At 40.4% G+C, this 11,627-nt stretch overlaps 2 protein-coding genes across 2 annotated transcripts in view; both read right to left on the bottom strand.

Moving 5' to 3' along the window:
• The window catches only part of LOC110109889 (subtilisin-like protease SBT1.2), a 9,496-nt gene extending 7,101 nt beyond the window's left edge, over window positions 1-2,395 (bottom strand). The window contains exons 1-3 of the mRNA XM_028701211.1: window positions 2,007-2,395; window positions 932-1,749; window positions 65-780 (exon numbers count right to left, since the gene is read on the bottom strand). Of these exons, the coding sequence (XP_028557044.1) occupies window positions 65-780; window positions 932-1,749; window positions 2,007-2,395 (1,923 nt within the window). The remainder of the gene's footprint in view (window positions 1-64; window positions 781-931; window positions 1,750-2,006) is intronic.
• A 7,238-nt stretch (window positions 2,396-9,633) lies between these two features.
• LOC110109890 (subtilisin-like protease SBT1.9) overlaps window positions 9,634-11,627 on the bottom strand; it is a 4,645-nt gene continuing 2,651 nt past the window's right edge. The window contains exon 3 of the mRNA XM_020841097.1: window positions 9,634-9,700. Within this exon, the coding sequence (XP_020696756.1) occupies window positions 9,634-9,700 (67 nt within the window). The remainder of the gene's footprint in view (window positions 9,701-11,627) is intronic.

Raw genomic sequence — 11,627 nt, 5'->3', positions numbered from 1 at the left:
GGTGAGATGCGGTTAGATATTGAACAGCATTGCATCTCGTTTGTTTTCCGATTGTAAACGAAACCTCTTGGTCATTATACCCAAGGCCACAAAGATATCCAATATAGTCGTTTAAGGTGAGCCCAAACACAAGGCCTGGGTCCATCGCCCTGGTTGGGTTCACCTGACCAGCCCCCGTGGCGTATATCCCAGCAGTTTTGTAAGAGTTATCGTCGACAATGAGATCGCCGGAATTCGACCATGAGTCTACTGCAGTCGTCACGATCGCTGATATGATCTCTGCAGGGGTCCACCCGCGATGCTTGCTTCTCACCAATGCCACAATCCCAGATACGTGCGGCGTGGCCATGGAGGTTCCACTCTCAAAGTTGAACGTGTGGGTCGCCAATGGATTTGGGTTAGGGCCAACATCTCTTGGCCATGCGGCCAAAATGTTGACTCCAGGAGCAAGCACGTCGGGTTTGATGATCCCGCCATTCATGCGGCTTGGCCCGCGAGAGGAGAAGGATGCGACAGCTGGGGAGGGAATGAATCCGAATTTGGTGCCTTGGAAGTGTATGCTCGCAAATGCATAGGGTTGGTTGTTGAAATAGTAGTCCAAAATTTCAACTCTTGCCGGGTGGCCGATATTTGATGCCGGCAGAATGTGAGCAGGAGAAGAAGTGGTGTGCCCTTGGGCAGGTTGATTTAATACGATCATGCCATCCGCACCGGCTAGGTATGCCGCCTTTCCTTTTTCCTCATCCTTAACTAGGCAAGCCTCGCATATCACGATTTTACCTGTGATTCAATATACATGTGCTAGCTCATATTAATTAGCAAAATAATAGAATATTTAATTATCAAATACCATATAACATGTATATATTAATTAAACAATAATTGACAATATGGATCATAATTTTGATTTCATGACAAAATTATTGATTACCTCTTAAGTTCCAGTTAGCCAATTCACTAGGCACACAACAACGAGCATTAATGTCACCATTCTTGCCAGGATATTCAAGCTGCCACTTGGTATTAGAATTCCAATTTGATGGTTGGTACGCTGACTCTCCAAGGAACGTTCTACCATCTCCCAGCTCCACAATGGATGATATTCTTCTATCAGTGGTTGATGCTCCAACAGTTAACACCCATGGCGCGCTATGACAGAGTGTCCCAGTCTTCGGACCATCATTTCCAGCTGCAGCGACGGGAATGATTCCATATTGTATGGCTGCCATAGAACCCCTGGAAATTGAATCCTCATAAAGCGTAGCATTATGATAGCCACTAATAGACATCGAGATAATGTCCACCCCATCTTTTATCGCTTGATCGATAGCAGCGTACGTGTCAGCTCCGTCACACCCAACTTTTTGATAACATACTTTGTATATGGAGAGATGAGCCATAGGTGCCATGCCAGATGCTGGATCACCCTTTGCCATTCCGAGAACATTTGCATCCTTGACAAAGTTGCCAGCTGCGGTACTTGCCACATGAGTTCCATGTCCATCTGTGTCTTCAGGGGAAGGGTGTGTCCCTCCATAAAATGCCTTTGCTCCAATGATCTTATTGTTACATGGAAAACCTGTATATGAACAGTTTCCCTTCCATTTTGTAATAGGTGGCTTTGGTGGCATGTTAGTGTCTTTGAATGAAGGATGTCTGGGCTTTATGCCAGTGTCGATTACACCAATGATAAGACCTTGTCCCATCATAGAGGATCCCCATGCATTATATGTGGTTAGACCGAGATATCTATTAAAACATATGTATAAAAATGTTAAATATCATCCCACTTTTAATGTCTATAAAATATATTGATGTAGAATAAATATACACCTAATTCCTACACAAGCTAACATCATCTTCATAATTTATTTCAAAAAGACAATGATGTTAAAAAGATAATAATTATTATTCTCTATTTTACTTTCAATTATTCCCAAAATACTCATAATATTATACTTTCAAATTTTACAGGACAACAATCAACGGAATAAAAAGTACCATACTTTGGTGTGTAGGTTGTCGCAAGCTGATAGCGGCGGTCGCACTGCGCATAGAGAAAGCCGGGTTTGGACTTGACGACCTCCAACTCTCCCGGAGTGAGGTGTGCAGCGAAGCCGCTGAGAACATGACGGTAAGAGTACACCAGCCGCGGCTGGCCGGAATCGAGGGTGGAGTTTGGTAGGAAGGAGCGGTGAAAGCTCTCAAGGTCACCGTCGCTGAGGAGATCGTGCTGCTCTTGTCTCTCGACGTCAATGATGTACACTTGTGTGCCATGGCGTCCAAGTACATCATCGACTATGGGGAGAAGCTGAGAATTACTACTTTGAATAAGTAGTTGTAGTAGAAGAAGTTCAACGAGCAGAAACGAGACAATGGGGCTGCACTTCTCCATTTGGTTGAGAGGTGGTGAAAGACTAGTAAGGAAATGCAGGAACTTATATAGCACTGTGTAAGTATTGCATTATACTGCAATTAATACATGAGGAAGCTTCCTGGTCAGGAACTATAAATGGCAATCTTCAGTAATAATGGAGAAGTAAGGCAGGTACAAGCATCCGAGAACGTGGCATGGAAAAGGATCCGAAATGCCTTCGGTCTTCTTCTTGCCATTGATGAAGGGAATAAAGAGATATAAAAATCACAATATGGCGGCAGAAAAGAATTTGCCGAAATTTTCTGAGTATGTTTGATTTTGATAAATTCAATTTGATTAAGGCGATGGTTTTTTTATTGCTTCTTAAAATAAAATTTTAATACACAAATTTTAAATTTTGTGTTAAAATTATGTTTTAAGAAACAATAAAAAAGTCGTTCTAAACGAAGCCTAAATCATGTTCATCCATTAGACCTAATTCAAGTCCATCGCAAAATAATAATTGATGTGGTGCATCATAGTTCAGGTATTAGTATACTTACTTTTCCATTCCTTAAATTATCGTTATGCATTGCCTTCCAACTATCCTAGTCTGCTTCTTTAGGTAAAATAGTACAAAGTAGCTTTTTTGAGGTGTTTAGCCATTTTCAACATGAGGAAAGACCTCATGACAGTAAGCTTTTATCCTTGTTGGGGAGGGAGGAAACTTTTGATACATTGAATATTACACTTATTGATTGTTGCTCTAGTTCTCTATTTGTTTTTCCCATTCTTTTACCCAGCTTCTTCCACAGCATACCACATCAATTATTAGTATCAAAGCCAATGGCTTGGTGAGATGGCAGAGAGTAGCAAGTGTGTGCCTGGCGATGAGGATCGCAACTTGGAGGCTCTTTGAGATGCACACGATGATGTCGTGAAGCGGTTAGATGACATGGTCGTGAGCATCAATTGCATGGTGGCGGAACTGCAGCGAGATCGTGTAGGGGGAGTTCCGGCAAGAGAAACTGCTCACAGGCCTTTGCGGCTAGTTACGCCTCCGAACAAGCATGGAGAATGTGGGTTCTGTGGACGGCGGCAATTCCACAATGCTCAGGAAATGTCCGATTTGGAAGATGAATTTGATGATGGCATTCCTGATGCCTTCCAAGATTTGGATGTGGACAATGTGGCGCCACAGTACCAGCAGCGGAGGCCGATGGCGTTCGATAGGCAACGCTATGAGTTTCGAGCAAAGCTCAACATCCCCTTCTTTGAGGGGCAATTGCACATCTGGGATTATCTCGATTGGGAGAGGGCCGTGGAAATTTTTTTTGATTATATGGAGGTTGAACTCAAGCAGCAAGTCAAATATGTTGCTTGTAGATTGAAGGGACGGACAAGTGCGTGGTGGTCGCACTTATCTCAGTCCTGCCGGAGAGAGGGCTGAGGCAGTGTGCGAAGTTGGGCATGTATGAAGCAATTGTTACGGTCCCAATTTCTCCCAACCGACTACGAACAATTGCTCTACCTGAAATATCAATAGTGTGCACAAGGCGGTCGCTCTGTGAGTGAATACACCAAGGAGTTCTATAGACTATGCCCCAGAAATGACCTCCATGAGTCTAATAATCAATTAGTAGCTCGGTACGTTGGGGGGCTGAAAGATACCAACGGGACAAGCTAGAATTGAATGCAGTGTAGTTGTTGGCCGAAGCCGTCAACTTCGCCCTCAAGGCTGAGCTACAACTAGACCGATAGTCCCGCTGCCATTCGTCCCAGCAATAGTATTTTGAGCAAGGCACTGATTCGGGCAAGCAATCAAGCACAATAGCAAGGAAGCCCCTAGTACAGCTTGAAAGCAACCCTCAATGAAGTATTTGTAAATCACCAATGAAGCTGAGATTGTAGCCTAAACATGTGGCAGCAATTAAGGAAAATCCTTATGCAAAGCCCCAAGTCATCAAGTGCTTCTGATGTTTTCAAGTGGGACACAAGTCTAATGTGTTTCCCAATCGACAGCAGCTGCAGCTCTTGGATGTGGAAGGGGAGGAGGATGGTGGGATGCAGGAAGAGAATCAAACAACTGATGTAGAGGACGTCGAAGGCGATAAGGGTGATCCGCCTGTTTGTGTTCTAGAAAAGCTATTTCTCGCATCACTGCGGGCAAACAATTCACATAGCCACACCATTTTTCGGACACGATGCAGGATTAATGGCAAGGTTTGTGACATGTTCATAGATAGTGGAAGAACAAAAAATATAGTATTGTCTCGATCAGTCGTCCAAGCACTCCACCTCAAAATGACTAAGTATCCTCAACTGTACAAGATAAGTTCGGTGAAGAAGGAAATGGATATTGTAGTGTCAGAGATGTGCCGAGTTATGTTCTCTATGGGCAAGCATTACTCTTGTGCAGTACTTTGTGATGTGTTAGGCATGGACATTTGTCATTTGATCTTGAGATGTCCTTGGCAATTTGACGTCGGAGCCTTATATGATGGCAGAGCCAACATGCATTCTTTTGAATGGAAGGGCAAACGGCTAAGGTTGATCTCGAACCCCTCCGATAATCAAGCCAAAAACATTTATACGAGAGCTACCATGCACATTGAAACAAGTAACACACTTCTATCCTCCTAGAAACAACAATTATATATGTTTACATTAGTGGTTCAGGAGCAGGAGACATGACATTGGGCCTTGGAGCAGAATTCCAAAATCTATAAATTGTTGGAGCATTTTCGAGATGTGCTGTCTGAGACACTACCGTCAAGACTACCTCAACTAAGGGCATTGCAACATCATATTGACTTTCATCTAGGCGTAGTCCTTCCAAACATGCCGCACTATCGATTGAGTCCTAAGGAGCAGCAAATCCTATAGCAGATCATGGAAGAGTTATTGGAGAAGCAGTTTATACAACCCAGCCTCAGCCCTATGTCATTCCTGCATTATTGGTGCTCAAGAAGGATGAAAGCTGGCGTATGTGATGCCCTAAGGATCTAACTTGGAAGAATTATTTATTTATCCTTTAATGAACAATACCAGAGCAATCTAGAATCATCTATCAGTAAAAAAATAATATAATAGATTCTATAATTTAAAACATTAATGTACACATTTATTATTCATTCCCAAAAGTTATTTACAATACTCAAGATCTTCACAATTATCTTGTATCCATCCTGTCCTGAGTACAAAAAGAATCACTGGAATGAAAAAAAAGAATAGAACCTGAAGAACCTTGATCAATCTCACACTCCTGCTCCTTTACCCTAACCCAAAATCATTAACCACATATAATGAGCTTAAATAGCCCAGCAGGTCAACAAATACTTACAATTGAAATCAAAGTACGATACAGAAGTAATATGCATGTCAATCAGTCAAATCACGACAATCACTTACACATGATCATTGAATCAATACAGAAATAAAAATCAATGCAGAAATAATAATCAATGCATAACCAGTATCAATACAAAGACAGTAGAACTCATAATCATCAGTAGTGGAATCAGTAAACAGTAGAAAAAAATTCATAAAGCTCAATGAACCAGTACATATCGTATTTATAACATCAGTCAATTCAATAGAGAAATCATCGTATCTAAAACCTCAGTCAAGTCATTAAAGAAATTATCATATTAGTAATATCAATCAAATCAATAAAGAAATCATCTCCATCAATAATATCAGTCGGCATAAAATCTTATAAAGCATCAAATCAATACATCGTTAGTAATTGTTGAAATCAGATCATTAAAATAAAATCATATCGGAATGTATACTTGCTATCCAGTTATTCAATAGTACGATCCCATGCAATCTAGTTAATATATATCATGTGCTCAGTGTATCACATGTATAATGTCAGTATAGTGACTTAGTAGTATCGATGCCTATATCAGTGTCTGTATCAGTATCAATAATAATCCCTTGACATGAGCAGTAATGCAATAACAGTGAAATCGTGCATTAACAGTAAATCCATACAGTAACAATAAATTTGTACAATATCAATAAATCCGTACAATATCATTAAATCCGTACAGTATTAATAAGAACAATGCTTTAAACATACATTTCAATATAGTAGTCATACTCAACAAGTATAAGCGCTGGCTATTACAGAATTTTTCAGTCTTGTATCAGTATCAATAAATCATTATCATTATCCGTTTGCTCAGTATACATAGTCGTAATTATTTGCCCGTCAGTACAATAATCATCTCCTTATAACTCTCAATCAGTATCACGTGAATCAGTAGATGATAACACCAAATTATATTTTAAGGAAAGCCCGTTGGCCCACCATCCTGTACAGGTCAATCAGTCTCCAACCAACGATTCAACTAGTCTTTACTTGTCTTTATACACACAACCGTATCACAGTAATATAACAATACTATCAATCATGTAACCACATTCATTTTCATCTCATCAATGCATTATATCAAACAGAAATAATTTAGCTTAACTTAGAAAACCCTTAAAATATCGTACAGCAGACAGAAATTCAAGACAAAATCAAAATACACAGTTTCAGAAAATTATCAAATTACCAGAAATCGTGTAAAACATCATTTCAAAACTTTAATTATACTAAAGGAAGATTTTCAACATTCAGATAATTTTTTATTCGATAAAAACCCCGCAGAATTCAGAATACCCGGTGAAAAATCACAAATAAATACTTAAAATACTTGTAATCACGTTTTCTATAACATACGAAAAGTTACGGTGTGAAAATTTCATCAATACAAAGATATGCACATTTTTAGGTAATGGAAACACAAATCTGAACAGAAAAATATCAAAACCCAAAATCTTTGAAATGAAAAATAGGGTTTGGAATCCTTACTGTGAGACGAACAATTCTCCAACTGCGTCGACGGACGAAAATCGCTCCGCGACCTCCGAAACCAAGCTTTTCTTCTTCTTTCCTTCTTTTTCTCTCTCTAGCTTTTCTCTCTCCTAAAAACGATCAAACAGCCCTTTATATATAAAAAAGATATTTACGTTCGTACGGACGATATTTACATTAGTACCGGGACGATCAGCTCTGTACACATATAGTACGGACGATAATTGATTTTCGTCCCTAGACGATGGGCTCTGTCAAAATTTTTTGTTCAGTTTGTACAGAAGAATCTACACCATGTTCAGTTCATGCAGACGGTTCGTACAGACTAACTGCACTTGTTCAGTTCGTACAGACGGTCCGTATAGACTAACTGCACACAAAAATCTTGAAATTCAAGGGTTCTCATAGCGTATTTGCATGGACAGTCGGGCTATTAACAAGATTATGGTGAAATTCCATTTCCTTGTCCCACGAGTGGATGAGTTGCTAGAAAAGCTCACAAATGTCAACATATTCTCTAAATTAAATCTCCGGATCGAGCTGATACCACCAGATAGAATCTGGCCTGGCGACGAATGGAAAACCGCTTTCAAAACATGTCATGGCTTGTATGAGTAGAAGGTGATGCCATTCGGCATCTACAAAGTGCCCTCAACTTTCATGAGGTTAATGATTGAGATCCTTAAACCATTTCTTACATATTTCGACGATATTCTTGTCTACAACAAATTACTGCCTGAACACCTTCAGCATTTGCATCAAATCTTAACAGTTTTACAACAAAATCAACTACACCTCAACCCCGCCAAGTGCGAGTTTGCATTGTCCAGTACCCATTTCCTTCTCTTTTTTATATCCTCAAGGGGCGTGCAGGTTGATCAGAAGAAAATAGCAGCAATAACCCATTGGCCGGTTCCAAAATCTTTCTTTGATGTGCGTAGCTTCCATGGCCTCGCTAACTTCTATCATCTGTTCATCCGTGGGTTTAGCATTCTCATGGAGCCTATCACAAACTGTTTAAAGCTCAAACAATTTTAGTGGATGGAGCAACAGCAATGCAGCTTTGATGCCATGAAAGTCGCTTTAACCTTGGCTCTAGTACTTGCTTTCCAAACTTTGGAAAACCATTCTATGTGGATACGGATGCCTCTACCACCAGCATTGGTACTGTTTTGAGTCAAGAGAATAGGCCGGACGAGTTCTTTAGTGAAAAATTGAGCCCTGCGAGATAGAAATGGACCATCTAAGAGCAAGAATTATATGTCGTCGTCAGGGCGCTAAAGTAGTGGGAACATTATCTATTGAACTCGAACTTTATGTTGTGCAGTGATCATAAGGCCTTACAATATATTAATAGCCAAAAACACATAAACCAAATGCACGCTCACTGGCTGTTGTATCTACAACCATTTTCATTTGTTTTGAAGCATAAAACAATCACTCAAAACGTCTTTGTGGATGCTCTAAGCCGAAACTGCTCACAGCCAAAGCTTGCTTTTCTCACGCAATTGCAAACCGAACTTACAGGATTGGAATGTCTCAAGGAATTGTATGCTGGCGATGCAAATTTCGGGACCATATGGAAGGCTTTCCAAGACAATGGTCCTGTAGCATATTACACAATAAGGCATGGCTATTTATTTAAGCACAATCAATTGTTTATTCCTGACTCTTCCTGGACGCCATAGTTGAATAAAGAGCTCCACTGTGGAGGCTTAGCTGCTCATGTTGCCTGAGCAATACATTAGCTCAATTGCAATCAAGATTTTTTTGGCCTCATCTCCGAAGAGATGTGATGAGATTTATAGAGCGTTGCCCAGTTTGCCAAAGTTATAAAGGAGGCGAACATAACCAAGGCTTATACTTACCACTATCGGTACCAGAAACTATTTGGGAAGATTTAAGCTTAGACTTTGTTCTAGGCTTGCCTCGCACCCGCCTAGGAAATGGCTCAATAATGGTTGTGGTGGATAGGTTCTCTAAAATGGCGCACTTTATTGCCTGCCGGAAGACATTCGACACCCTTAATGTGGCCAAATTATTCATCAGCGAGATTGTTCGCCTCCATGGTATTCCCCACAGCCTCACGTCGGATAGGGATGTCAAGTTTGTGAGGCACTTTTGGAAGGAATTGTGGAAACGGTTGCAAATCAAGATCAAGCTCAACTTAGCCTATCATCCACAAACCGACAGCCAAACCGAGGTGGTGAATCACACACTAGGCAATATGCTCGGGTGCCTAGTCTAGGATCACCCAAAGCAGTGGGATGAATTATTGGGACAAGCTGAGTTTGCCTACAACAGTATGCCCAACTGGTCCACCGGAAAGTACCCTTTCAAGGTGGTTTACACCAAGCCGGTTAATTATAAAATTGATATAGCTTTATTACCTAAATGCCATAGCCGATCAGCTAGCACGCTTGCGGACCAGTTCGCCACTATGCTTCTGAACGTTCAACAACGCATCCTTGAATCTAACAATCAGTACAAACTAGTGGCAGACAAACATAGGTGTGCCAAGCTCTTTCAAAGTAGAGATTTTGTAATGGTTTGATTGAGGCGTGAGCGTTTCGCACCTGGCACCTATTCCAAATTAAGTCGCCGGAAGATTGGGCCTATACCAATTGTCCGCCGAATCAATGATAATGCTTACGTTGTGAATTTACCGCTTGAGTATAACACTTCCTCTACGTTCAACGTGGTGGATATTTCAAAATACCAAGCTCCATATCAGGCTATAATTACCGTCTCATCCACCGAGGGGGGGGGGGGGGGGTGCATCATAGTTCAACTATTCTTATACTTACTTTTCCATTTCTTAATTTACCGTTATGTGTTGCCTTCTCACTATCCTCGTAAAATAATACAAAGTAGCTTTTTGAGGTGTTTAGCCATTTTTAGCGTGAGGAAATACCTCATAACAGGAAGCTTTTATCCTTGTTGGGGAGGGAGGAAACTTTTGATACATTGAATATTATACTTCCTGATTGTTGCTCTAGTTCTCTGTTTGTTTTTTCCATTGTTCTACCCTGCTTCTTCCACAGCATACCACATCAATAATTGGAAACTTTTAAATGCCATATGAGAAAGCAAGTATTCTTTATATTTTGAAACAATTTATATTTCTATATATTTTGAAACAATTTATATTTCTAAAGATACTTATAATAATTAGTACAAGATCATGTGATTATGCATATTTTTAAAGCACTAAAATGCTCAAAAGTCATAAAAGTAATTTTAGGTTAACAAAATAACGTAGATGTGCAGTTGAGTCAAAGATCTACTTACTATCTGTATGATGGGATGCAAACATGAATTCATAGAGAATAGGCACAAGGATAAATTAGTAGAGTGTTGGCCGACCGACTACGGTCTCTCCGACCACCGTCGTCCACCGACTACAGTCCCTCAAACCACCATCACCCGTGACTACAATCCCTTCGACCACCGTCGCTCGCCGACTATAGTCCCCGACCACTGTCGCCTGCCGACTATACTCCTTCCGACCACCATCGCCCGCTGACCATGATCCATCTGACCTCCATCGCCAGTCTATTATGACATGTAGTCAAAATGATATGTTCGGTACTGTCAACTGAATCCAGAACCTGCAAATCCTTCAACAAATCCGTAAAGCACAAAGCGAGGATCGAAGGAACTTTTCTTCAACAAGTCCGCTAAAGCACAAAGTAAAGGACCGAAGAAAATAATCCCAAAGTTCACAAAAGCCTATGACTGAACTAAGAGGATTTCTTCATCAATAAGTCCGTCATGCGCAAAGCTCTGGACTGATGACTTTTCGCCATCGACCTAGTATAAGCCTAAATGGTTTAGGTCACCGGCATCTATTCCTTCATCAAGCCCGCCAAAGCTAGAAGCATAGGGCAGAAGGAAAATAAAAATTCTGACAAGTCAGCAAAGACAAATCAGACAATCCTTCATCAAGTCCGCAGCACAAAGCATAGGACAGAAGAATCAAAATCTCAAGACTCAAGCAAAAGTTGCAGATTGAGCACCTGGATGACATCTACAAATGTCCCTAAAAGACTGGGGGCATTTAAATATTTATTTGGGTCGACATCGCGCTGTATGCCGAGATCCCCAAATAAATATTTAAAATTTCATCAAAATACAAGCATATGATAGAAAAATCTTGAGCATATGCTATCCACTAACGTCAATCTACAAAGATAAGATATCAACCATCTATGGATACATCTAGAAGCGCATATGCTATCCACTAAATGAAAATTTTAGTGTGACATCCAAACAAGATTTTGGAGATCCACTAAAAGAAAGTTAGTGTGACATCCAAACAATTTTTGGAGATCCACTAAATGAAAATCCTTGTGTGACATCTAGAATAGATATCTAGAGATCCACAGGGTCAATCAGCAT

The sequence above is a fragment of the Dendrobium catenatum genome, unplaced genomic scaffold (genome assembly GCF_001605985.2).
Source record: "Dendrobium catenatum unplaced genomic scaffold, ASM160598v2 fragScaff_scaffold_1651, whole genome shotgun sequence".
NCBI classification, from domain to species: Eukaryota; Viridiplantae; Streptophyta; class Magnoliopsida; order Asparagales; family Orchidaceae; genus Dendrobium; species Dendrobium catenatum.
Note: the sequence above shows the minus strand (reverse complement) of the source record. Positions and strands in the feature narration are given on the sequence as shown.